The 25,229-nt window shown below is 64.9% G+C and overlaps 10 protein-coding genes across 10 annotated transcripts in view; 4 read left to right on the top strand and 6 right to left on the bottom strand.

The window, feature by feature from the left end:
* Positions 1–1,574, top strand: part of EMIHUDRAFT_455517 (hypothetical protein) — a gene marked incomplete at both ends in the record, with an annotated part of 4,625 nt that extends 3,051 nt beyond the window's left edge. The window contains 5 exons of the mRNA XM_005787149.1: positions 133–294; positions 514–570; positions 803–895; positions 962–1,435; positions 1,536–1,574. Coding sequence (XP_005787206.1) covers positions 133–294; positions 514–570; positions 803–895; positions 962–1,435; positions 1,536–1,574 — 825 coding nt within the window. The remainder of the gene's footprint in view (positions 1–132; positions 295–513; positions 571–802; positions 896–961; positions 1,436–1,535) is intronic.
* A 457-nt stretch (positions 1,575–2,031) lies between these two features.
* Positions 2,032–3,130, bottom strand: EMIHUDRAFT_441183 (hypothetical protein). The gene is made up of 2 exons (XM_005787148.1): positions 2,652–3,130; positions 2,032–2,415 (listed from the first exon to the last, which is right to left on the bottom strand). The coding sequence occupies exons 1-2, from the start codon at positions 3,081–3,083 to the stop codon at positions 2,041–2,043; spliced, it is 807 nt and encodes a 268-aa protein (XP_005787205.1). The 5' UTR covers positions 3,084–3,130; the 3' UTR covers positions 2,032–2,040.
* Positions 3,131–3,545: 415 nt separating this feature from the next.
* On the bottom strand, positions 3,546–3,872 carry EMIHUDRAFT_228312 (hypothetical protein; the record flags this gene model as incomplete). Its single annotated transcript, XM_005787147.1, has 2 exons — positions 3,546–3,590; positions 3,759–3,872. 2 exons carry the CDS (start codon positions 3,870–3,872, stop codon positions 3,546–3,548), a joined length of 159 nt encoding a protein of 52 aa, XP_005787204.1.
* Positions 3,873–5,452: 1,580 nt separating this feature from the next.
* On the bottom strand, positions 5,453–8,582 carry EMIHUDRAFT_111143 (cytochrome P450; the record flags this gene model as incomplete). Its single annotated transcript, XM_005787146.1, has 7 exons — positions 5,453–5,641; positions 5,732–5,872; positions 6,047–6,109; positions 6,333–6,383; positions 6,917–6,943; positions 7,402–7,632; positions 7,749–8,582. The coding sequence occupies 7 exons, from the start codon at positions 8,580–8,582 to the stop codon at positions 5,453–5,455; spliced, it is 1,536 nt and encodes a 511-aa protein (XP_005787203.1).
* A 998-nt stretch (positions 8,583–9,580) lies between these two features.
* EMIHUDRAFT_363343 (hypothetical protein) lies at positions 9,581–10,482 on the bottom strand. The gene has a single exon (XM_005787145.1). It carries the CDS (start codon positions 10,446–10,448, stop codon positions 9,732–9,734), a length of 717 nt encoding a protein of 238 aa, XP_005787202.1. The 5' UTR covers positions 10,449–10,482; the 3' UTR covers positions 9,581–9,731.
* A 334-nt stretch (positions 10,483–10,816) lies between these two features.
* EMIHUDRAFT_228308 (hypothetical protein) lies at positions 10,817–11,638 on the top strand (the record flags this gene model as incomplete). Its single annotated transcript, XM_005787144.1, has 1 exon — positions 10,817–11,638. One exon carries the CDS (start codon positions 10,817–10,819, stop codon positions 11,636–11,638), a length of 822 nt encoding a protein of 273 aa, XP_005787201.1.
* A 3,916-nt stretch (positions 11,639–15,554) lies between these two features.
* EMIHUDRAFT_363340 (hypothetical protein) lies at positions 15,555–16,231 on the top strand (the record flags this gene model as incomplete). The annotated part of the gene is made up of 1 exon (XM_005787143.1): positions 15,555–16,231. A coding segment is annotated over one exon (303 nt), but the record flags the coding sequence as incomplete, so codon positions are not given.
* A 3,135-nt stretch (positions 16,232–19,366) lies between these two features.
* On the bottom strand, positions 19,367–20,806 carry EMIHUDRAFT_228303 (hypothetical protein; the record flags this gene model as incomplete). Its single annotated transcript, XM_005787142.1, has 1 exon — positions 19,367–20,806. One exon carries the CDS (start codon positions 20,804–20,806, stop codon positions 19,367–19,369), a length of 1,440 nt encoding a protein of 479 aa, XP_005787199.1.
* Positions 20,807–22,853: 2,047 nt separating this feature from the next.
* Positions 22,854–23,102, top strand: EMIHUDRAFT_71318 (hypothetical protein; the record flags this gene model as incomplete). The annotated part of the gene is made up of 1 exon (XM_005787141.1): positions 22,854–23,102. A coding segment is annotated over one exon (249 nt), but the record flags the coding sequence as incomplete, so codon positions are not given.
* A 1,452-nt stretch (positions 23,103–24,554) lies between these two features.
* The window catches only part of EMIHUDRAFT_111138 (hypothetical protein), a gene marked incomplete at both ends in the record, with an annotated part of 8,752 nt that continues 8,077 nt past the window's right edge, over positions 24,555–25,229 (bottom strand). Inside the window, 2 exons of the mRNA XM_005787140.1 lie at positions 24,555–24,671; positions 24,783–24,940. Coding sequence (XP_005787197.1) covers positions 24,555–24,671; positions 24,783–24,940 — 275 coding nt within the window. The remainder of the gene's footprint in view (positions 24,672–24,782; positions 24,941–25,229) is intronic.

Genomic DNA, 25,229 nt, shown 5'->3' with positions numbered 1-25,229 from the left:
TCTTCAATCCCACCCGGGACAAGCGCAGGGGCACACGGGAAACACGTGAAACCCGGGACACAGGCCCGTTCGGACACGGGCACAGGGGCCGTGGGGCACATTGCCCCCCCCCCCCCCCCTTCCCTCCGGAAGGTGGAGACCGAGATGCAGACGCGGGCAGACGAGTTCGCGCGGGGGCTGGTCGCGGACGACGAGGGCGGAGGAGACGGAGAGACCAACGTCTCCGCTGTTTCCGAGACCCGGGGGCTGATCGAGAAGGAGGAGGGCGGAGGAGAGGCAGCGTCGGCCAACGAGGTATGCGTAGAGCGCGCGCGCCACACGCACTCCACGCACACGCACGTGCACGCGGGCACTACCGCACGCGCGCGCAAGATGCACAGCACTCTAGCGGGGGAGGCAGGGGGCGAGGGCGGCGGAGGGGAGGGGGCGGTGAGCTAGGAGGGCCTAGAAGAACCAAGGGGGGCCGCGCCACACCTCACGGCACGAGACCTCGCCCCCCGTTCCCGCCCGGAGGCGGTCTTTCTCGAGGTCACGGAGATGTTGGTGCCCCTCGAGGGCGGGGCCGACGAGGTGCGCAAGGCATAGGAGGAGCGGGGTGAAGCGGCGGTAGTTGCCGTCGACGAGGCGGCGCAGAGATGAGGAGAAGAGAAGAAGAGGAGAGAGGAGAGGAGAAGAGAAGAGAAGAGAAGAGAACCCTGAGGTGCAACTCGCTTGTGCGCGCAAGGCGGAGGAGGAGCCTGGCGTCGGTCACGGCGTTGCTTCGTTCCGAAGAGTCGCTCCTCACCACACTATCTTACACTAGGCGGAAGAGGAGGACGAGGCGCGGTCGCGCACGGAGGACGCCGGCGGGGAGGGGGGCGGAGCCGCAGCGGCAAACGAGGCGCGCCTCCCCCCCGTGCCATGCACGCAGTCCTGCACACCACACCTCACCCCCCGCCCCCGTCCTTCCCCGCCCCCGAAGGCGGCGGCAGCCCCGGACCTCGTCGCGATCGAGGATGCGCCGGCGGCGGTGCCCACCGCGGACGACGCGATCGCGGACGCTGGCCCCATCGAGGCCCACGAGAAGGACTCCAGGCAAACGGAAGAAGAGGAGGCGGCGGCAGCCAGCGCGGCGTCCTCTTCAGGCTCCTCCTCCTCCTACGTCATGCCCACCGCGGACGATCCGGCGGCAACATCGACGATGGCGGGAGGTTTCTCCGACGAGGTTGGCGCCCCCGCCGCCGTGGGCGAGAGCGGGCGCACATCGGAGCCGATCACCGTCGAGTACGCCGAGGGCCTCCCCTCCCCCCCCTCCGCTGTCCTGGCGGAGGTGGCAATCAGCGCCGCCTCCTCCGCCTCCTCCTCCTACGCCATGCCTTCGGCAGAGGACTACGCGACGGCGGAGGAGGCCGAGGGGGAGGGGGCGTCGGCGTCCACTATTCCCTCCGTTGACAGCGTGCCAGCCCCTCCGCCAGCCCCTCCGCCGCCCCCTCCGCCGCCCCCTCCGTTGCTGCCGCCCCCGCCGCAGCCTGGCTCTGCCACCCCCCCCGGGGAAGAAGAAGAAGGCCTTCAAAAAGAAGAAGGGCCAGAAGTAGTTGCCGTGTGAAGCGCGACGGTCGGTACCGCGGGCGCTCGCGGACGAGGCACGCAAGCGCACGCTTTGCGCAACGACGCGCGGCTACGAGACGGCTCGGTTTGGGGCGATGCAGGAGCGCGAGAGCCTGTCGGCCGCTGGCCGCTGCGGACAGATAGGGCAGGGGACTGGGGGGAGGGGAAGGCATGGCTCGGGCTGCGCGGACAGCGACAGCGGACACCCCCAACGCAGGCCGCAGGGCGGGGCAGGCAGAGCGGATAGGGTGAGGACGAGAGCCAAGGGGGGGCGCAGCAGGGGAGGGGGGCGGGAGGGGGGCAGCTCGAGCGGCAATTTCCTTCACATGCTACACATGCACGCATGTCAATAATAAATCGCGCACGCTCCACACTCGGGCCTCGCCCGCGCTCGGGCGCCAGGGGGTCAGGCGCCACACAAAAACATGACAAAATGCGAACTTCGCACCGCGCTCACAGCGTATTCCCAGTGCTGAGATGGGCGGCGAGGCCCTTCCCAAAGGTGCCAGCCTTGGCCCTTGCCTCGAGCTCCTCCCGGTCGGGCGGCGTCATGAACGCCATCATCGAGCGCAGCCCCACGCGCGCGTGCTTGAGGGGCGCGAGGACACGGCCCTGCCCCTGCGCGGCGGGTCGCGGGTAGCCGAGTGCGTCCTCGCCGAGCAGCTCGCCCACGGGCTCGAGGGACGGCACGGTCACCACCAGGCCCGCGAGCCGCGCCGGCGCATCCGGGTCCCCCCCGATGGGCGGGAAACCGGGGAGCGTGGCGACTTGGCCCGGTGTGCGAGGGGCGAGCACCTCCACGACGACGGTGCCGCCCGGCGAGCCAGCCTGCGTGGAAGGGAGGCATTGGCTGTGTGTGTGTGTGTGTGTGTGTGTGTGTGTGTGTGTGTGTGTGTGTGTGTGTGTGTGTGTGTGTGTGTGTGTGTGTGTGTGTGTGCGTGTGTGTGTGTGCGTGTGTGTGTGTGCGTGTGTGTGTGTGTGTGTGTGTGTGTGCGTGTGTGTGTGTGTGTGTGCGTGTGTGTGTGTGTGTGTGTGCGTGTGTGTGTGTGTGTGTGGGCGTGAGCCTCAAAGAAGGCCATCGACAGCTTCGGCGAGAAGGGCGACTTTTCGAGCAGCCGCGCGGGCGGGCCGAAGATGCTCTCGCTCATCGCTTGCACCGTCCGCTGCAGGTCGCCCGCCGTCACCAGCACCGAGTAGAGGCCGACTGCCGCGTTGGAGTGCTCCGCCTCCCCCGCCTCCCACGTCCACGTCTGGCTCATTGCGTCGAAGCGCGACATGCGCGTGGAGATGCCGTCCACTTTTAGCCGCGACCCGCTGCCCTCGCGACTGCGGAACTCCCAGCCAGCTGGGTCACGGCAGTCCGCGCCAGCCAACTCGATGTCGACGCCTCCGACATGCGCGACGCCGGCCTCAGATACGTTGAAGCCGATTCTCCGCCACGCATCAGCGTCCTCGAAAATGCGCAGCCGCGAGAGGAGTGGCATGCGGCGAGCCATTCTCTCTGCTGAAGGCGCCAGCGCGCAGTGCCGACTGACAGGATGACATCCGCGCCGATAACGGGGGGGGAAGGTGAGGGGGGCCCCAGGGCGGCAGGGGGGGCTCGGGGTCAGCTGTCGGAGGAGGCGAGGGATGAGCTGACGCGGCCTCTGCGAGTGGAGTCGGGACGTACGAGCTCACAGGAAGGCCCGTCGCAGTGGCAGCCGGATCACCGCGACCTTCGACAACGAGGGCCACGCCTCCCCGAGCGAGCCTGAAGAGGAGCCGGCGGTACCAGCCGATAGAGCCAAGGACGATAGAGAGGCCGCGGGTGCGGGCACGACTCGTCGACCAGGGAGAGCGGGCCCGACCTCCCGGGGATGGAAGTGGGTGGGACCCAATGCCACCGTCCTCGCCCGGGGCGACCCCGGCCGGGCCGTCGACGCTCTACCGGTAGACCGTAATGAACCTACGACACCAGTCTACCGGTAGACTGCGGTAGACTCGTCTACCAAACGGTCTACCGTCTACCGGTACTACCGGTAGACGGTAGACGGGCCACCCCTCAGAAATAAATACGAGGTTGTGCGGTTTCTTTTGGGAGTGCCGGTGATAGTACTAGCACGCGCCAGTTCGCACCTGTGTCGAGCCTGTGTGCCGCGTGAGAGTAAATTCTTTTGGGGGGCCCGCGCCACCTCCTTGACAACGTACTGAAGCCCGTCCGCAAAGCGACGCACGCGAAAGACGCTGCCGTACGCGCCCGTCCCGAGCCGCGGCCCCCACTCGAAGTCCGCACGGCAGGACGGCATGCGCGCGAGCGCGAGGCCCGGCAGCTCCTCTCCTCGGTGCAGTTAGTGATCAAACTCGGTGAGGGCGACGTTACGTTTGTCGCCGGCAACAGTTGCTTCGCCTTCACTCGCGAGGTTTCGAGAGCTCTTTTGAAACAGCTAAAAATCAAGTCGCGGCGTGGACGTCCCTCTAGCTAGCCACCCTCCACGACCAACTGGGCCGACGAGAAGCTGCTGTGGTACCTAAAGGAGCTGGGCACGAATACTCCGCCGATCCCGCCCCCGATGTCTTCCGGGGACCCCGCCTGCCCTTGCCTGGCCAGCTGGGGTGATTACCCCCATCGGCACAGCAGCGACGGCATCATTGTGACTCTTGGGTCTGTCGACTACACATACGATTTCACTTACGGCCTTGGAAGCTGCGGGGCGTGGGACGAGCTGAAGCCACCCTACTGCAACGAGGGCGAGACGCCAGAGTGGTGCTTCGACGAGTGGTGCTTTGTGGATGGCGACAGCTGCACTGGCGTTCCGATTGCAGACAGCTCCGGCCTCTTTGACGTGGAGCGGTGGTACGAGGCGCCCGTCAACGAGGCGAGGCCTGCGAGCGATGCCAACCCGGTGGTCTACCGCTTCGTGCTGCGCCGCCGCGCGGGGCAGCCGCCCCTCCCCTCCCACCCCTCCTCCGCGGACCCGGGGCTTGGCGCAGCGGGGGGACGCGGCCGGCGCTCGGCCGCCGGGCCGCCGTCGGACGAGGAGCGCGCCTACTCGCAGTTCAAGGCGGCGGAGCAGAAGCGGGCTCTGAAGGAGGCTAAAAAGCGCCACGAGGGCCACGCGAGGATTCCGGAGGCGGAGTACCGCCGCCGCTTCGAGGCCCACAAGGCGCGGGCTTTGCTGTGAGCGGGCAAAGTAGGCACATGGGACCAGGGTCATCGTCAAGGCACATGGGGCGCGCACTCTAGTTGGCTCTCACTTCACACTTGTCCGACTACGTTACGAAGCCGCGTCCGCAGACTCCTGTGCTCAGCCAGTCAAATGGAAATCTCTAGTCTGTCCGTTAGAGATTTTCGAGAGGAGTGAGGCCTAAAGATTTCAGGGCAGATCTCAGTCTCTAGTCCCGCCTTTGAGATCTCCCAAATCTTCGTCGAGACTTCAGCCGCGGCCTGCCCGTTGCGCGTTGGCGGTGTGGTGCACCCGCCGACCCGCGTCGACCCGTCCTGCGCCCTCCACCCACCTCCCCGGGGCCGCTCCGAGGCGACCCCAAGGCGCCAAGCCGGCCCTCCGAACGCGCACTGCCTCCGTGTACGGTACTATCATTTAACAGTAAGAGTGTCGCCGATGTGTCGTGTCACGCCCCTCCCGATACAGCCGCGAAACAAAAAAACTCCTCTGCCTTCTCTTGACGGCAGGGCCCGTGAGAGCTGAGAGGCTGGGAGCTCGTGTGCTCTGCGGGGTAGAGTGGATGGCTACGGCGCACACACGCCGCCACCGCCTCGTGGTGGCAAACCTTCAGCGACGGCACGCGACTCCTCGGTGAGCGGCTCATAGCGGAGGCGTGGCATCGTCGGCGCGATGGTTGTCTGGCAGCGGTAGGGGACCGTCGCCTACACAGCGAGAGACGAGTCGCTCTCGGCCTCGAGCGGCGGCGGTGGGGGTGGAGGCGGTGAGGGCGGCGGGCTGGACGACAGCGAGGGCGGTGAGGGGGGAGGGTGGGAGGGTGGGGGGGGCTCCTGCCGCTCGTCCACGAGGCCGATGCGCCAGTTGTGGACGAGGCCCGCGATGAGCGCCCGCACCTAGCGTGCGGGGGCAAGCAGTGACGGCCTCGGGACAAGGCGCGGGGCAAAGGGTCGGGCAAGCCCTCGGAGCGGTGGCGGGGCGGGCACCTCGAGCGTCGCGACGCGCGAGCCGGGACACTTCCGCGCGCCGGCCGAGAAGGGGGCGGAGAGCAGCGGGTGGTCGATCAGCTCCGCCGGCGTGCCTGCGCGCACCGCCGCGACGCGTGTGGAGAGGCGCCGCCCGCCCGCCTCCCGGGAGGCGGGACGTCACTGCACGGCACCACTGTCGAGCGCCGCTGTGTGTGTGTTTGGGGGGGCGCGGCGGAGCTCTCTCGCGGCTGCGCCTTCCGCAGTGATCTCGGGCGATCTCGGGTGATGATCTCGGGTGATCTCGGGCGGCGGCGCGCCCTTCCGCTCTGCCACCGCGCCTGCGAGCCAGCGCTCGGGCCGAAAGGCGCGCGGCTGCTCCACGAGCGCCTCGCTCATCTGAAGGAGAGAGGTCTGGAGGTGACGCCGACTTCCGCCCTAGCTGCCGCCCACAAGAGGCGGATGCGTGCGGCACACTGCGCTATGCGGCAGCTACTACTAGAGTGTCGACTGCTCTCGGGTGATCTCGTGCGAGCTCGGGCGAGCTCGGGCAGCCTCTCCGGCGGGGCCTAGGGTGGTCTGAAGCGGCCTCGGCCTGCAGGGAGTGGTTCTCCAGCGCGACCAGCGAGCCGGCGGGGATGCGGTGGCCGGCGAGGTCGATGTCCGCGTCCACCTATGGCGGCGTCGAGGAGGGATGCCGCGCCGTCGGACTGGTCCAGGCAAGGGCGGGCGCGGCAAGCTCCGGCGCCTCCTTGACCGAGGAGATGACGAGTGCGGGCGTGAGCCGATGAGTCTCGCGGACCACCGCCTATGCCGGCAGTGCACGCCTTACGCGCACCTCGCTACGCCCCGCGGGCAGGGGGGCAGGGGAGGGAGGAGAGGAGGTCGGGAGAGAAGGGGAGGGGCGGGCGGGAGGGAGGGAGGGAAGGTGAGGAGGAGGTTGCGGGATTGGGGGGGGGGGGGGGGAGGCAGGAGGAGGGAGGGGTCCAAGGTAGGGGTGGCTCCTTGAGGTAGGGTTAGGGTTAGGGTTAGGGTTAGGGGTAGGGGTAGGGGTAGGGGTAGGGGTAGGGGTAGGGGTAGGGGTAGGGTTAGGGGTAGGGGTAGGGTTAGGGTTAGGGTAAGGTAGGGAGGCTCCTTGAGGTAGGGCAGCTCCTCCTCGATGACGGCGGCGAGCGAGCCGGCGTGCTGCTGCAGCGCGGCGGCCACCTCCTCGCGGAGCCGCTGCTGCACCTCCTGCGGGTGAGGGTGGCGGCCGCCGTGTGAGGCAGCCGCTGCACCGGCTCGCGCGCGAGGGAGGCTGCATCTCTGCTGCGTCTCTGCTGCATCTCTGCTGCATCTCTGCTGCGTCTCTGCTGCGGCTGCGTCTCGGCTGCGTGTCGGCTGCGTCTCTGCCGTGTCTCTGCTGTCTCTCTGCTGTCTCCCTGCTGTCTCCCTGCTGTCTCCCTGCTGCGTCTCTGCTGCATCTCGGCTGTCTCTCGGCTATCTCTCGGCTGTCTCTCTGCTGTCTCTCGGCTGTCTCTCTGCTACTCGGCTGTCTCTCGGCTGTCTCTCGGCTACTCGGCTGTCTCTCGGCTGTCTCTCGGCTACTCGACTGTCTCTCGGCTGTCTCTCTGCTACTCTGCTGTCTCTCGGCTGTCTCTCTGCTACTCGGCTGTCTCTCGGCTGTCTCTCTGCAGCGTCTGCGCGCACACCGGCTCGCGCGCCAGGTGGGCGAGCACCCACGTGGCGATCGAGGAGGTGGTGTCGACCGAGGCGACGAGGGCGACGCTGACAGAGGCGACGATCTCGTCATCGGTCAGCGCATCGGCCGCGCCCGCTGCTGCGGCGGCGCGCTGAGTCCGGACCGTGCTCGCCAAGTACGACGCCTCCTCGGCGGTGCTGAGCGGCTCGGCGGCGTCCAACCTCGCGAGCATCTCACGCACCTAGTCGCGAGGGGAGTGGGCGGGAAGCCGGCGTCGGGGCGGGCCGAGCCGCTCGTCGCAGGGTGCCCTGAGGAGGTGGTCGAAGCGTCGCTTGGCGCGCGAGGTGAGCGACGCACCTGCGCCTCGGCGTAGTCGAGCGCGCCGCTGACGGCGCGGAAGTACTGCTTCATCATCGGCGACTCAAGCCCGAGGCTGCTCATCGCAATGGACGGCAAGTCCTGAATGACGTCGGGGAGCAAGTCGAGCGCCTCGATCGTGTCGACGCAGAAGCGCTCGTCCTCCGGGAGGCTCGCGCCGGGCCGCGGGTCGGACGCGCGGATGCGGCGGCCGAGCGCGAGCCCGGCAAAGAGGTCGAAGGAGGCGCGCGACATGAACGAACCCGCGTCGTCCCAGAGCGGCGCGTTGAGGACCACCTCGCGGCCCGTCGTGCCGATGATGGCCGCGTAGCCCGCCGCGGCGGCCGGCGGGAGGATGCTCTTCTGCATGCCGTGCCGGATGTGCCGCCAATCCTCGCTGCGCGTGAAGAGCTTGCCGACCGTGCGCCCGTGCTTCGTGGCCCAGACGATGAATGGCCACTGCAGCTGGATCGCGCCGTAAGGGTACTTACCCTCCGCTTGCAGCACCTTGACAAATTCGCGTGGGTCGGCACAGAGGGTGAGGTCGCCGGAAATGCCCTTGCCGAGACCCGGGATGCCTACGCGCCACACCGGACCGTGCCGCCGAGTGCCCTCGGCCCAGGACTCGTGCTGCTCATCCAGGCTTTGGACGCTGCTGCCGTCGGGAAGGCTGAGATTGGAGAACCAGGGGAGCGACCCCAAAAGTGGCAGCCTCGGGAAGCCAGGCGGCGGCGCGCTGGGCGAGGACGCAGGCGCGATGATGGAGGACTTGTGGCGGGTGCGGCTGACGACAGCGGTGGCGCGACGACTGAGGGTGCGACAAGCCGTCGGCATTGCCCAGCGGAAAAACAGGACTGCACGCGAGGCCGATTGTAAATCCTGTGTCGGTTCGCGCGCCGGCAGCTGACGCAGTCTCGCCGAGGCTCGCCCCAGCGGGTTGACTCGGCCAGACAAAAAAACCCGGAGAGAGAGAGAGAGAGAGATCGGACAAGTGCACCACACTCCTCTCCTTAAAATCCCTGTGTGGTGGCGGCGTGCCGTCCTCCCATCCCTCCCTTGGGCTGTCTGTTTTCTTTCTTTCTTTCTTTCGGACAAGTGGTCCACACGCTGAACAGAAGAATGTTCAATCTCAATGTCCCACCCCCCTGCGCGCGGGCCTTCTAGGCCCGCGGGTAGTCTCCCCCCATCCCCAGGGCCTTTCTACATACATACATAGGGCCTCCAGGGCTCGCACCTCAACCTCTCATAGACCAGCGCAAAGCGCCAGGTAGGTAGGTAGAAAGGTGAAGAACAGCCAGGCTCGGACTGGACACCAACCAACGCGGTATGGGTGGACGCAAGACAGATGATGACGACACGCACGAGCGACACACAGACACAAACAGGCTCACAAGACACACAGCCAGCTGGCTGCCACACACCCTGAGTTGGCGTACACATAACTCAGGGCCACATTCTTCCTGTCGCCCCCCCCAGCACTCCAAGGTGCCAAGAGAAACAAACAAGGGCACAACAAACAAGGGCGACGAACACACCATGAAAAACAATATCACAGTGTAGATTCTGCCCCACACAGCCCCTTACCCCTTCACCCTCGCCTCGCTGCTTGGTGTTTCTGAACACGTAGTCGTCCACGCTGTGGGGGTTGTGTGTGGGTCCTGTGTCTGGGAGGGAGGGAGTGGGGTGCAGGTTGCTCACCCACGGCACCGGGCCGGTGCTTGTGCACTTTTTGAATGCCGTGGGGCTCCTGCCCGTGTCCGGGCGTGGAGATGCGAGGGTCGCCCCCCCTTGCCCCACCACTTTGTGTGTGTGGAGACGTTTACGTTACCTTACCTTACCTTATGTAGATCACAGTGTCATTGTGTCAAGTGACACACTTGTCACTTCACACACATATCACCTCTTTTGCACACAACACGAATCAATGTGTACTGCATGTGCATGTTGTATCCTCACTCGTCTCACGTCTATGGAGTACGTGCCTCAACTCGCCTCGGTGGCGAGACTGCCCGGCGGGCCGCAGTCTAGCGCCGCCTTGGCCTTGAGCTGGTTGCTGTTGGCGCCTTCAGGCAGGCCGAGGCTCTCCACACTTCCGCCCGCCGCGGCCAGCAACTCCTGGAAGGTCTCGCCGGGCGCATCGGCGGAAATGTGGGGGTTGGCAAAGGCGGTGAACGTGGGGGCGCATGCCGCCTCCGTCTCCGGACCGGGTGGCTCAAATGCTGGACCGTCCGCAGTCAAGTAGAAGCCGGGCTTGGGCGGAAGCTCTGCATACTTTTCCACGGGCCAATCCTTGATGAAGGCGCGCGTGCTGATCTCTGGCAGCTCGCCCGCCCCAATGTATGGGCAGAACTCAGGGAACGTCAGCACAGCATTCGTCTGGTAGAAAGGGTGATCGACACAGAGAAGAGTGCTGCAGCACGTCGTCACCATGCTGATGGAGGCCGCGTCGTCGCGGAGTCTGTTGAAGGCGAGCTTTTCCTTGCCCGTCACGGCGAGCTTATTTGGCCAGTAGCGCAGGTCGAGCGGCTTGCCCTCACCGTGGACGCCCGTCACGCCGCTCGGCAGCGGAGCGCTGGCCTTTTTGTACGCCCAGACGTTCTTGCTGTAGCAGTCGACGCAGCAGCACTCGAGCTGGTGGATGGGCTTTTCGCAGGCAAATGCGACCGACACCGCGCCACAGCGGCACTTGATCGACGCCATGTGCAGAGCGAGCAGGCGGCGAGACGGACCCAGTACAACTGGAAGGGCCTGAGGATCGCCCTCCGGGGACCCACCCAGTGCCTGCCTGGGAAGAGGTTCCTCCTTTCCGCTCCCCCCCCGCAAGGCGCGAGACACAGCTGTCGTTGAGTCGTGACGCACCAGGAGTCGTAGCTGCCCCGCGTTCACGATAGGCGAACCCGCCGCGGCTGGCTTTTGTATAAAACGCCTGTGAATGCCGGACAGGCAGTGTGAAGAAGAGGCACCCGCTTCCTCATACACAATTCTCCCAGTAAGCTAAAAGTACGTACACAAAAAGGTCGGACGGCGACCGAGTTGTCACACGCTCGCAGGACAGACAGTCCCTTCCAATGCTCAGCCAGACCCGGCGGCTCAAGCTTTTCGCCTTCGCGTGCAACACGGGGCTTCTCGGGATCGTCGGCGTCAACTATGTGGCTCACGTCGGCACCATAACACGCAGCCGCGATACGAGTTGGAACACGCCGCTCCACATTATTGGCCACGCAATCCTGGCGTTGCTGCTGACGTCCTGGCTGCGCACGCTGTGCCAGCCGTATTTGCGGCTTCCGGCGGGCTGGCAGGAGCGGATAGGCGCGAGAGATGTCGTGCTAAGCTCGAAGTCGGGCCGGGCGATGCCGCCGCGAGCGTTCGAGTCGAGGGGCCACGTCCTGCTCGGGTTTGACCACAATTGCCGGTGGCTCGGTGTGCCAGTCGCACTGCACAACCGCAAGTTCTTCGTCCTGACCATGTTCTGGGGCGCGGCCATGTGCACCTTCGCTGGCACGCTCTCCGCCTTCGATCTCGCGGCCCTCAAGTCTGGCGCAAACGGCGGGGAGGGCGATGGCGGCTTCTCGCTTCTGCGCGCGGTGAGCCTGAGCGCCTCGCCGCTGCGGCTGATGCTCGCGGTGGCCGAGATCGGGAGCGTGCCCCTCCCCGCCCTCCTCATTTTTCTCGACACGCTCACCGGCGGCTTGCTGCTCTGCCTCTTCGTCACCAACCTGCGCGACGTGCTGCGCAACGTGACCGCCTTTGAAGGGGCGAGGGCCACGTGGGACCTCGGCCGGGCGGCCAACCTGCGCCAGTGGCTCGGCGAATCGCCAGCGCTATGGCTGGTCCCGGTGGCCAACATCCCGGTTGACGGCATCGTCTGGCCCACGGGCAAGCTCGACTAGGGGCGAGAACGCAAGAAGCCGCGCGCGGTCATAGCGGCATCCCATTCTCGACATGGCCACACTCAGCTGCCACGCGTCTCTGGCGTGTGGACTCGTGCCGGAGGCTGCGCTGTGCTTTTGGGTCCAGGGTCGGGGGCTGTGCCAGAGCTCAACCGCAGCTCCGCCGAGCTCTCGGCTTGGCGCTTGCACTACACTCCTGACAGAAGATAAGACGTCCTATGACGCTATCTCGTTTGTGCCCCGTTTGTGCCGCGTCCCGTGCCCCCGAGTTCATTTTAATAACGTGACGCTATCTCTCGCATCTGTCTGTGATTTCAGTCACAGTCGCCGCCCATGAATTGGGGCGGGAAAAACTTTGGAAGGGAGAATCCCCTTAGTTTTCACGCCCGTTCAACGATTTATTTGGACAAGCAACCGTAACGATTGCTGATTGTTCCCTGAAGCAGTCTGTACCCCCTTCGGAACAGCGTGTACCCCTTCGGAACAAAAATCGTAACACCCAGTGTTCCGACTGCACGGACGCTCCCAGCCGCGTTCCCTGCGGCTAGACGATGGTAATCTCTCCCAAGTTCCTCATCCGCGTTGGCTCCGCGAAGTTCGTAGCAAAGGTGGCCATTGTCGGCGGCCGCCTCGCGTGCGAGCGTTTCTCCTCGACGCCGGGCCAAAAGCAGTTCGTGTTGGTCAGTGGCGGTGGCCTCGAGGTGTCGCACTCGGAGCTTTCGTCGCCTCTGTCTCAGGATCAGAAGATCAAGCTCCTCAAGGAGGTACTCGCTCCGGAGAACGTGGCCGCGGTGTATGACGCCTACTACCGAGACTCTGCCGAGGAAGACGCCACCCGCTACCTCGCCTTTGCCCGCATGTTCGAGCGCCACCAGCATTCGACTCTGAAGCCCTCGCCGCCAGAGAGCGACGTGGTGATGAGCTCCAAGCGCCAGCGATCGTTCTCCGGCTCGTATCGCGAAGGCGACGACGACGAGCAGCAGGCCGACCCCGCGGGTGACAGCCCACCTGAGGCCACCATCGATCTCACCGCCTAGTGAGTCTCGCGCCAGAAGTGAGCCTCGTGCCACACGCACGTCGCCACCTTCACACGCAGTGCGAGCGCTTTCATTCGTGAACGTAAGCGAGAGTGGGCCGCTGCCGCCGCGGACAGGCGGCGGATACGCGCGGGGCCGCGCCGCCCGCCGCCCGCCGCGCCTGCTGGGCCTGCACGCTGCCGCAGCGCATGGACGCGGGTGTGCCCGCGCTCACATTACAAAATTAGAGTCTGTTTTGATTTGCACTGTCACTGGGGCCCACGGCACCTCACACCACACCACCGGTTGTCACCGAGACGCAGACAGACAGACAGGCGGCGCTCGCCCGCGCTGGCGGCGCTCGCCCGCGCTGGCGGCGCTCGCCCGCCACCGCGCTGTCGCGGCAATCCGGTGCTCACCGCGCCAGCGATGTGGTCGTTCAAGCACTGCCCTGCCCGGCACAACCAGGTTAGTGGCACGGCACCGCGGCGCTCCTGTGCTCGCGACGTGCCCGCGCTGCGCGTCGGTCGCGACCTACGCGCCGGCGCTCGGCGCACCCAAGTCCAATCTGGAGTTGATCGTTGCTTCCCTTTCGCGAGGCGGTGCGGACTGCCGGAGGCCTCGGTCTCCCCTCTGCCCGTGCGACTTTCGCTAACTCCCTCAGCGTAGATCGTCTCTCTTCGGCGCGCTCGAGCACGTTTGGCACCAAGAGGCTTTGATTCTTACGACCCTCACCCGCCAAGGTAGGTGTGCACTCTGCTAGTACTTGTGTACTCACACCACTACAACGTGGGGTGTGCCCGAGCATGATGTATGTGCGCGTCTGTGTGTGTGTGGGACAGACGTTGTTGTCCTATGCGCGGGGCTTCCCGCGGGGACCGAAGACGTAACAGCAGCAGCAGCAGCACGACGTATTTTCTCAATAACAAGGCTGTGAACGCACAGCGCCATAGGAGGTATTTTCTTCTCAATAACAAGGCTGTGAATCATCGACCGGCGGTACCGGGGTGAGCAGCGGTACGTCGGGGTGAGCTGCATCGAGCGCATGGTTGCGATCGTTGGTCAGCCGGACATGCAAGGCGAACCGTCGAACCAGTCGACGGACGCGCAAGATGCGGCTAATCGACGAAGGCCCCGTGGCGGCGCGGGGAAGCGGATGCTGCAGGAGCGCGCAGCAGAGCTCGGCATGCTACCTTCGGAGCTGGCGCGAGTGCATCAGAGAGACAGAACTGCTCGGCGAGCGGAAGAGCGAAAGGCACGCTGGGCGACGGCATCGGCGGCACAAGGTGGCGAGGACGACGTGCTAGGGGATGCAGCTTCTACTCTTGCCAGCGCGAATGGCCCAGGGAGCTCTGATTGTCCGCAGCCTCCCAGACCCTTTGTGCGCCCGAGTTGGCGTTTCGTCTCTGGGAGCGGCGCCTTTGAGTTGACCGGGCGCTCCATCATGACGGTGAGGCACGGCGTCACGGCACTCCGGCCGGAGCTGCGCTTCTCTTGCTCAATCGAATGTGCTTCCGCGGCCTGGGCTGCGCCGCCAGGCTCGGGGGAGCCACACACCGTGAGGACGAGCACGCCCGCGCAGATGCCATTCCCTCCGCCAACCAGATTGGCGATGGTTTCTCGGTGTGCTGGTCGGTGCTATGCGGCGGAACGCTTGTCGACCTCTGCTTGGGATGCGCTTCCCTCGTTCGAGCGCGCTACCCGTCTAAAGCAGGCAAGGCACGGATGGGAAGGTGTCGATGCCTCCGCTCTGCGCACCGCTTCCACCTTCGAAGTGATCCCCCAAAGGTCACCGCCAGTGAGCACGATGCGCACAGGCAGCGCCGAGCACGGGGAGAGGCCCAGAGAGAAGCCTGGTGATGCGGAGGAGGCTGTCCACGAAGAGGGCGGAGGAGACTGCTTGACATTGCAGCTCGCTTTCTACGCTTGTGACAGCGGCCTGAGTGGAGGGACCCTCGAGCTTCGACTCGACGACGGCACGGTCGACGCTCAAGCCGGCGCTGGCCCAACAGTTGTAGCCGAGGATGCGCCTCTCGCTATCACTCTCACCATTCCTTGGGGTACATAACGCCCGGCCCTAGGTATACGCGCAGCGCCTGCTTGGGCTCAGTCCCCCCGACCCACCTTTTTCCCTTCCTTCGCTATCTCATCTAGGGTTTGAAAAAGTGTGCGGCGGCATGCCGATGGTCGATGGCCTCGGCGGCGCCTGTTACTTGCCGGCGCGGGGCTTATCTTGTGTGGCTTCTTTTCCTCACATATAAAAAGAGAGAGCGGAGAATGTGTTGTACATTATGCGTGTGCACTCGCGATGCCGGATGCCCCGGATGCGGATCGCCGCGCATGCTACGCCACCACCTACGCTCGCCCTCCTCGACAAGCCACGGGTTTTTTGTTTCCGATGGATGGAGGCCGTGTCCCGGACGCCCATGTCCCTCTTTAGCTTGCGTGACGTGGTCGCTCGAGCGACCCCTTTGACCGAGCTGGACGACACCGAGGCAGCTCTCGCAGTGTATCGCACATTCTTCGAGGACGCGAGGACGCGGGATCCGGCGCTGTTTGATCGGCTGAGCGAGACGCTCAACCAGCAGCGCGCAATGTTCAGCGATCCGGAGATCTGGTTATATCGCCGCAGCCTTGACGCGCTGATCATGGCGGAGGGAGGCCACCGCCAGGCTGAGACGCCCTTCTACCTCTACTACTGGGACGACCGCGACGGGCCGTTTTGGCGTGGGTGGTGGGTGACGCCCGATGAGGTCGGCTGCACGCAGTACGTCGCCTTCGCCCGCGGGCACCGCGTGGCCCCCACGGAGTGCGACGGCGAATGGGAGTCGGCCTATCCGATTCCGGGCGTCGATCCGTTTCGAAACGGCAACCCGCGGCAGCCCTACGCGCAGATGGCAATCTTCCCATCCTCCGACGCCGCAGACCCGCCGGGCGCCTTGGCCATCGTCGGGCTGCGCGGCACCAGAGGCGAGCGCGCTGCTGGCGTGTATAATGTACTCGCGGACCACCCTCACCACCATGGCGCCTCACGGCCTGTCTACAAGCGCGCGCGCCCGCTGCGAGAGGGCGAAGAACGGGCGATCCGCAGGGCCAACCTGACCCTGAGGCAGCGTTGGTACGAGGCGGTCGAGTTGGCGCTTGCTTACTCGCGCTGCAAGCCCGCGCTCTTCAGCTGGCTCGAGCGCGCGCAGGCCAGGCTCGACGTCTACGGACCGGACGGTGTGGCGCGCCAGCGCGACCGCGACGAGTTTGAGGCCGACTTTGCCACCTGAAAGTCATGCCCGGCGGCCACACTGGCCGGTGGTCGTTCAGTGTGGTGGGAGTGTGGTGGGGTGGATTTCCTGACCGTTCAGCGTCGATGCCGCCTGCTCCCCGCTGGCGCGACCCTGCGCCGGCCAGCGGAGCCACTGCCCGCTCGGTCACCACCCCCGCCGGCGCGACGCGATCCTCGGCGCCGCCGGCACGGAGCGGTTGATTCCTCGGAGTGTTGGTCGCAGGAGGATGGCTCGCCGGGCAGCTTTGCACACGTCGGGTGGGGACAGGAAACCCATAAATAAATAAATAAATAAAACGGACACACCAAGCAAGGGGTGGGAGAAGGACAGGGTCCCCACCTGCGCGAGCAGGATCTTGTAAGGACGATCAGGGACACAGGAAAACCAGCATACCACTGTGAATACAACTTGTATGCGCTCCGCGCATGTGTGTACGCGCACCCCACCCCCCCCTCCACCTCGGCCTGTGTACCCAAAGAGCAGGCCCAAAGAGCAGGCCCAACAAGAGCAGGCCGAAAGAAAGAGCATGTGAGCTCCCCGGCCCTGGATGTGAGGCTACCAACTGCACTCCAAGTGCTCCAAGTCAAAAGCAGGCCTAAAGAAGCAGGCCCAAAGAGAATCCCAAAGAGCTTGCCCAAAGAGAAAGAGAAAGAGAGAATCTCACATAGCTGGCCCAAAGAGAAAGAGAAAGAGAGAATCCCAAAGAGCTTGCCCAAAGAGAAAGAGAAAGAGAGAATCTCACATAGCTGGCCCAAAGAGAAAGAGAAAGAGAGAATCCCAAAGAGCTTGCCCAAAGAGAAAGAGAAAGAGAGAATCTCAAAGAGCTGGCCCAAAGAGAAAGAGAAAGAGCTGGCCCAAAGAAAAAACGAAGGACCGCTAGCAAGGGACCATTGGGTTTGTACTATTAACAACGAAGGCGCGCTCTCAAGAAAAAAGAGAAAGAGAGAATCTCAAAGAGCTGGCCCAAAGAAAAAAGAGAAAGAGAGAATCTCAAAGAGCTGGCCCAAAGAGAAAGAGAAAGAGAGAATCTCAAAGAGCTGGCCCAAAGAGAAAGAGAAAGAGAGTCTCTCAAAGAGCTGGCCAAAATTTGACATGCACCCCGTTGCAGGATGGGGCGGTCGCGAAAAACACTTTTGCGGCGTTGGCGAGCACGAAGACCTATGCGGAAGCGGGAAGACCTATGCCCCCCCGGGCGCCGCTATTTGATTGACGTGCTCGCGGAAAGAAGTACGCGGACATCCATGTGTGGTGGCGGCGTGCCGTCCTCCCATCCCTCCCTTGGGTTGTCTGTTTCCTATCTTTCTTTTACACCGCGGAAAGATTTTTCAAGTGGCCCGGTACACGGAGCCAACCCTCGTGTACGTGTTCAGACCCCGCGTGTTATGGCCCTGACCGCGCACCCCGCAGGGTCAGGGCTGTCTTGCTCGTAGATCGCAGCCCGTCCCGAGTATCCGGCCCGCGCGCTGGGTGCGCTGCTTATGAAGTGCAGTCGGCAGCCTCGCCATCCACGACGGCCGGGGAGCTAAGAAGCGCACCCAGCGGGCTACGAGCAAGAAGTCGAGCAAGAAAGCCCTGACCCCTAGGGGGGTGCGCGGTCGCAGGGCCATAACACGGGTCTCCGAGGGTTAGCTCCGCGCTTTGGGTTTCCCCCACAGCAGCAGACCGCCCCCTCTACTCGGAGCTAGTAGCGCGAGACACACATAGTACTGGTAATACGAGAATACGCACCGCCTCCACGCAACCAATGCCTTAGTCGAAGATAATACGAACACACCACGCCTATATGAAGAAACAGAGTTAACTTCGGCGGCCATGATAAACCGAAAGTTGTCGTAAAACGCGGGGGAAGCAAAGCAGAGGACGGGTGCTTTTGTGCCGCAGCGATGCCCGCAGCCTTTCGGAGCAGCTTCCGCAGCTTGCCGTCACAGCGAGCCCGTCCCGCTCCTCCCCCATCGGCGCCACCGCCTCCCACGCATCCAGCGCCGGATCGTACCGCTCCACCGAGCTGAGAATGCTGTCGTCGTCGTTGTAGCCTCCCACAGCGTACAGCTTTTGTCGTCGAGCACCGCCGCGGCGGGAGCAAACTGCTCGACCGCCATCGGAGCCACCGCCTCCCACGACTTCGCGGCCAAGTCGTACCGCTCCACCAGGTTGGATGTTGCGAGGTTGTCGGCCACACCCACGCCGCCCGCCGCGTACAGCTTGCCGTCGAGGACCGCCGTGCGGACATACCTCGCGTGCCGTCGGCATCGTCGCCACAGCCTCCTCCTCCCACTCGTTTGTGGACGGGTCGTACCGCTCCAGCGAGCTGATGACGCGTCCAGCGCTGCCTTGGCCGCCGATCACGAGCATGCGTGGCCGCTCGCGCTTCTTCAGCGTCTCCTTCCAGCCGCGGCGCCACGCGCGGCACGTCCCCTTGACGGCGTGCTCCTTGGTCGGCAGCTGGGCGAGGATGTGCGGGGCGAGGTCCGGCGAGAGGAGGACCTCGGAGAGCACCACTCGGGCTGCTCCACGAGCCGTGCGGCGTGCTCCTCCGCCACGCGCAGCACGGCGGCGCGCCAGAGAGGCGCCTGCTCGTCGGTGAAGGCGACGAGCTGCTCTGGTGAGAGGCCAGACAGGCGGGCGCCGATGCGGTGGGAAGCCATTGCGGGAGCAGAGCAGGCGAGGCGACTGTTTCCAGCTTGAGCACTTGAGCTCTTGATGGATACTCGAGCAGGGTCGATTCCGCATGGTACGGGACCCCTCGATCGTCTCACCCTCCCTCACTGGTGTGTTCATTGGGGGGGGGGGGGGGTCATAACAAACACGGTACAGGATCGAGGTGCACGTGCTGAAGCAGTGTCGCCCCCCCTCTCCATCATCATCTCACTGGGAGACGTCGGCGGTGATGGCAGTGTGACCGATCGAGCTACAAGAGGAGCTTGTTCAGCAGGATCCGGGAGGAGGAGGCTGCGCTGCGCGCTGCGCAAGCACGTGCGGGATGCCGACTTCCACCCTCCCGCCGTCCTCCCCGCTTCCCGCCCCTCCGCCCTCGCCATCCCCCATCTGTGCATTCCACTCCGTTCGCTCCCTCCCGCTTGGCGCCCGTCCCGCCCTCCGCCCTCGCCCTCTGCCCCTGCCCTGGCCTGGGCGACATCCCCACACCATCACGCGCCAAGTGGGAGAGGGAAGTGGACGGGGCCCTGTGAGCCGACCTAGCCGCCTTAACCCCGTTATTTTTTACGGAATGGGGCGCCCAACACGTGCCGGATTACTGTGCCTTCCCCGGGCACAGCCTTTCGGCTCGTGAAGGGTCGGTGCGTGTCGTGACCCCCTGGAACACCCGTACCCCCGCACCATCGAAGGGGAATTCCTAAAGATCCGGAAAAATCGCCACCAAAGGCACCAAAGCGAGCAGTTAGAGGCGCACGTACGTGTCTTACTCCAGACGCAAGTCAGACCACGCGGCGGCTTCCGCGCACCGCAAACAGCTGGGCGGTCAGGGAGTAAGCGTCGTTTTCCATCCCCCCTTGCGCGGACAGCAAGCATACGTGGCTCTCATCTGCGCAAGGCCGCATCGCGCGGCGCGCGCGGCGCTGCATCGGGATCGACATATCGAACGCGGCAAATCCCTCGCTGGCGCTCGCGCTCTGCAGCAGGGTGAGCTCCGCCCCGTCCCACGAGTAGACCAGCAGGTTTCGCATGTCGCTCAGGTAGAGCCTCCCGCTGGCGGTGAACATGTCCTGCACCTCGAAGCCGCACGAGGTGGGAGTCCCTGCGAGATGGAGCGGGATGGCCGGGACCACCTTCCGAAGGGGCTCTCCTTCCAGAGAGAAGACGTGCACGCTGTCGCACATGGTCATCAGCAGAGTGCGTGCGAGGCAGACGAGCTGGTTCGGCGCGTCAGAGAACGAGTACTCTCCGAGAGAGAAGCTGTGGTGGTGACGCGTCGCACCGTCCTTGAACACGAACACCTTGTACTCGCGGTCGTCATCGTCCTCGCCATCGTCGTAATACTCCCACGGCCGGGCGCCGGGACAGCGCTCTCCGGTGAGCACGAACACCATGCCCGCGCCGACGGCGATGTGCAAGGACTCGCCATGCACCTCCACGCTCGCCTCTTTGGTCGTTCCGCCCAGTGCGTCGTCCCATTCAAGCACGGTGGGGTCGACCGTCGTGCCGGGGCGCAGATCCGCGATGGTGCACCATCCGACCACCGTCGCTGGGTAGGGGCCGTGCTCCTGTTCGGTCTTCTCCGACACATCGGCGGGCTTCGAGGCGAAGAAGAGCTTGCCGTTGCCGCACGTCAGACGGCGTGGGGCGTACAGCTGGCTGCCACCAGCAGACATGACGACCTCGCCGAGCTTCTCATCGCGCAGCGTCACCAAGTGCAGTTTGCGCGTCGAGAGGTCGGACAGGCAGAGGGCGCCACTGGGCAGCATGACGCACGAGCTCAAGGTGAGAGGCTCGACGGTGGCCGGCGCGTTATGGCGGACAGGCGGTTTCTGCCCCAAGCACGGGTGGCACCTCCGTTCCTCCTTGGGCCACTGCTTCTTCCCAAAGGAAGCTCGGCCTAGGCTCTGACCGCACTTGCTGCAGGCGCGCAGCTCCCCGGCAGGCGCGGGCGGGGGCGCAGGCACGGGTGTGAAGATCGAGGTGATATCCACCACATCGCCGGCCGCGCCCACCACATCACTGCTGGTGCTGGTGCCCGCGCTTGCGCCTTCCAGCAAGCCAAATGAAGCACCGTGCAGGCTGAGCCACTCGGCATTTCGTAGGATGGAGCGAGCGTGGGCGAGCATGGCACTGCAGACTGCTTTGACGGAGCGGACGTCGCGAAGCGACACGAAGATGAGCACGTGGAGCTGGAGAGCGTCGGGAAGGGTCAGCAGCATAATCGTCGGAGAGGCCGAGTGGGGTGGGGGAGGACACGTCGCGCGAAGGGCGGGCAAGTTGCCGCCGAGGAGCCCTGACCGCGTACACCGTCGAAAGTCTGTGCAGGTGTGAACAGCAGCGACTGTTGTTCATCTTTCTACATACACTAGTGTGGGACCTGCGGCGGTACCCGTCTCTGTTGTTCGGGCAGTGAGAGACGCAGGATCTGCACGCCAAAGAGCAAAGTGGGCCACTCCGCATTTGCATTTTGGTTTTGGGTTGTCGGAGATCATCCATCAGCTCTCATGTCTCATCAGTCAGTCACGTCAGTCAAAGCAGTCGTGGCACTCATCAGTCAGTCACGTCAGTCAAAGCAGTCGTGGCACGCGTGGAGCAGTCGCTGCATGCAACGGCGCCGCCACACGCTCCGGACGACCCCGACAACCGACACACCACGCACAATGGGAGGCTATCGCGCACGATCGGGCATCGCGCCGCAAACAACTCGCCGCACAGATGGGGGGGAGGCAGAATCCCACACAGACCGGAGCAGCACCTCGATGTGGCCGGCGCTCTCCCCTCGGTCCTATCTCGCCTTTTCAACGGCGGCGTGCGGCCACGCGTCGCGCCGAGCCGGTCTCGGCGGGAGACCTCGGAGCCGCACGCGATGCGGGCATGCGCGATGGCTCCGTTGGCTCCGTGCCTAAGGCAGATCGATTAGGGTGTGAGCTGGGCAGCCACCGTTTCTGTACCCGCTCGATCACGTGCAGGCCGTCGGAGGCCGCGCTGGATGGCCCAGGGCCGGCGGCGGTGAAGGCGTCCGTCGATGAAGGGATGTCGTCGAGGGAGCCATCGTCCTCCGCGAACGGTGCACCGGTCCAGTTGTCGGAGTCCGAGATCGCAGTCGACTTGGAGAGATGATCGGCCCGTTGACGAACTCACGGAATGTGAGCGACTTGGTGCACGCTGGGTCGAGCATCATGACTCGCACCTCATCCTGGGCGAGGAACTCGCCCAGGGACCAGCTGTTGGCGTCGCCGTTTTGATCGAGCTGCATCCACTGCATGGTTTCGTAGTCAAGCGTAAACGCCCAGGAGTTGGTGCCTGGGTGACTTGCTGATGAGAGCGCCTTCCAGGCGGGTAGTCGTGCCCCTCACCTACGGTCATACGGCGGCGTCAGAGGGGGGGGAGGGGCGCGAAGCGTGAACATGGAGGCAAGCAGGTGTGGCTGCACCTGGCCAAAGCCGGCGACCTCGAAGTTGTCGTAGCTTGTGCGGATATCGCTGAGCGTGAGAGGGACTGGATCGGCAGCAACGCGGGCGGCAGCGGCCGGAGAGGCCGGAGAGCCATCCGACGGAGGCCGGTCGTGCATCGGCGCGTCAGCCGCAGGGGGCGGGGGGGCGGCGGCATCCATCGCTGCGGGTCGCTGCGGGCCGACGATTGTGGACTGATCGATCGTGGCGGGCGGATTTCGGCTGGGACGTTCTACGGTTAAACCAAGAGCGTCGGCGCCGACACGAGAGACTTATAAGGGTAGATACAGCAGCTCCTGAGCACGGTGCCGCAGGCGCCTGTTGATAGGTCCAGGACATGGCATATCGCTCTCGGGCCCACAGACATCCCGCACACCCGCCGCCCCGCGCGCGCCCCACCCCGGCCGGGAGAAAGGGGAACAGTTTGTTTGGGGCGGAAAGTCGAGGAACTCACTCCATGTGCGAGAACGCAGAGAGAAATGAAAGCCGTCCGGCTCACAAGTCCGGCTCACGCGCCCCGAGCTCACCGTCTACCGCACCGAACCTAAGCGCCGTGCGTATCGCGCGCCCTCCCCGCGTTGTTTCTTGCTTGGTTCTCAGGCGCGGCGGCGCCTACGCTTCCCTCCTCCACACGCGCCCGCGATGGAGCCGCCGCCAGAGGCGGCCGACGTGGACTTCTCCGAGGTGTTTGCGGGTGACAAGATCGCCTTCAACAACTCGAAGCTAAATTACTGGCGCACTCCCCGCCGCTGACGCCGCGTTCGCCCGCGCCCGCGCTCCTCCTCTGTTGACGCCGCGATCCCCCGCCCGGTGCAGCCGCGTCTTTGTCGCCATCCTCAGCGGCTGCGTCGCTGGTGTGCTCGGCCTCACCGGCCTGTCAGGCTTTGTTGCCTTCTTTGCGACCGCGCTCCTGCTGTCCGCCGGCCTCTACGTCAAGGTTGGCTGCCAGCCAAAGCCGTTCTTCAAGACGCCGTCCGACATCTGGTTCGACGGCGTCATGCAGGCCATGCTCTCCTACATCCTCTTCTGGACGCTCTTCTACGACATTGTGCACATATATTAGAACGTTCGCCGCCCCGCTCCCTTCTCTCTGATCTAGTGTACAGTCGGGCACCGGGAATCTCTCCGTACCTCTTATTTTGTGATGAATATAATTCAGAAAGCCGGCCGGCACGCGCGACGAGGCACACCCGTGAGCGTATTTAGTGAGATCCGCGACAGTGCTGGGTCGTGGGTACTGCACCGAGAGTGTCTCTCGCGTCTCGGGGAGAGGAGCGTACTCACTACTCTCTACTCTGTATGGCTACGGAGATACGCACGCAAACGCATAGATAGACGCAGAGCACAGTCTCACGCGCCACACGCGGCGGGACGAGCGAGAGACATCTCTCGCGGCAGATACGGCAGAGCGCAGACGCGCAGAGTCATCGGCATCATTTTGTTGAGATAAATGGTGATTAATGGTCGACGTACGACGACACGCCGACTGGCCTCTGGCGACACTTTCCGACTGCCTCTGCCACACTCTCTCCATGCGGCCTCGTGTCGCCGCCGCTTAAGGTGAAGAGGGCTGTCTCCGCGCTCTCTCAGGTCTCAATAAATAAATAAAACGGACACCTCTACTAGGAGATGGGTAAAAAGGAACAGGTCCCCGCCCTGCGGTCTTTGTGCAGGGTTCTTTGTGGGTGTGGTCGGCGACTAGCCGGGGTCGTCCTCCCGATGGGGGACTAGCACTAGCCGTCTTCCACATGGTCCCTCGGCGCTCGGGTCCCTGAGCTGCTCCTAATCTCTTCGTACATCCTCCTGCTGATCTCCGCAACGTCCTGCTCTCCCTCCCTCGTCTCGCCCTGCGCGACTGCTCCGCCTCACCGTCGTCCGCCCTGCGTCGTCTGGTGACGGGTCCTCCATAGCGTCGGTGTTGAGGTCGCCGCCCTCCTCGTCTCAGGTCTCAGCCAGCGTAGACGGTTGGGTCTTATTTGCGCATGGGCGATGAGGCATGTGTAGAGCCACCGTGTATACTACCACAAACGAGACGGGATCTGGGACGCACATACGGCCGGACGCACTCTCAGCTCTCATGACACGTCTCACCCGGGACCAGAGTGTGTGGCGCACATGCAGTTCAGTGAGATCAGCGGCGCGGTATCGCCTTGACCCTTGAGCCCACCAGCGCGAGCAGCCAGAGTAGGCGGCGCGTGCACACGAGTCACGACATGCACGTATTCGGTTCTTTGCTGCTGGGCGAGCGACACATTCGCCGCGCCCGCCACGAGCACTTCCGCAGCACTCCACGACGACAGAGACACGGGAGGTCTCAGGCCTTTGCACCGCCGATGCTGGCTCGCCGGCCAGAGGTGCGCTTGGCGTGCACGCCGAGCACGACGAGCCTGCGTCGCAACACACCAACGTCAGCGTGCCGTGCCGTGTCTTCACCGCAGGAAGATGAGGGGCTGCGAATGCAGCCACACACAGCCGAATGCGTGTGCCTACGCGATGCTAGTCGGAATGCACGGGACTAGTATTCCGCATCTAGAGGTGCATGCCGCTCGCGAGCCGCGGCGGCGAGTGGCGCCATCGCGTGCAGCTTGGCGGAGAGGGCGGGCACGTCGCCGAGCGGCGCAAAGTAGTGTTCCTGCGGTGTGGACAGAGCGAAACGGTGAGGTGCAGCCGAGTGTGCCAGCGAGAAGCCGAGAGTCCGTCTTCAGGTGTCTAGACGGGCTAGGGTGAGTAATGCAGGCGGCACCTCGCTCATCCCGAGCTCGACGACGAGGTGGGCGAGGGCGGAGAGGCGGCAGAGGTGCTGCTGCGCGTTCGCGTGCGCGGCGGCGACTTGCGGCAGCACCGCCGCGTCACCAAACACGGCGAGGAGCATTGCGTGCGACTGCGCCCACAGCAGCAGGCCTGGGGCGGCGCAGGGGTGAGGCCGGGCGTCAGGCGGGTGCGGCCGGGAGGGGGGGGGGGGGGGGGTCTCGTGGCAGCTTCGGGGCGGCTGGGCGGTGCCTTGCGGAGGCTCAGCCAGGCCCTCAGCCAGGCCCTCAGCCGCGCAAGGGCGGCAGCGGCGGCGGCGGCGGCGGCGGCGGTGGTGGTGGCGGCGGCGGCGGCGGCGGCGGCGCGAGTGGCCGGTGGGGTGGGGTTGGGTGGAAATTTCTCGGAAGGGGGTTCTCGGAAGGCACCGTGCTTCCCCCCCGGG

This window comes from Emiliania huxleyi (assembly GCF_000372725.1).
Source record: "Emiliania huxleyi CCMP1516 chromosome Unknown EMIHUscaffold_145, whole genome shotgun sequence".
NCBI lineage: Eukaryota > Haptophyta > Isochrysidales > Noelaerhabdaceae > Emiliania > Emiliania huxleyi.
Note: the sequence above shows the minus strand (reverse complement) of the source record. Positions and strands in the feature narration are given on the sequence as shown.

Bases quoted from the DNA above. Each gene is read 5' to 3' on its own strand.
- EMIHUDRAFT_441183 (XM_005787148.1), bottom strand. From the start codon at position 3,083: ATGGCTCGCCGCATGCCACTCCTCTCGCGGCTGCGCATTTTCGAGGAC. The intron at 2,416-2,651 runs GCTCACGCCCAC...CCTTCCACGCAG, and splicing joins TGTCGATGGCCTTCTTTGAG to GCTGGCTCGCCGGGCGGCAC.
- EMIHUDRAFT_363343 (XM_005787145.1), bottom strand. From the start codon at position 10,448: ATGGCGTCGATCAAGTGCCGCTGTGGCGCGGTGTCGGTCGCATTTGCC.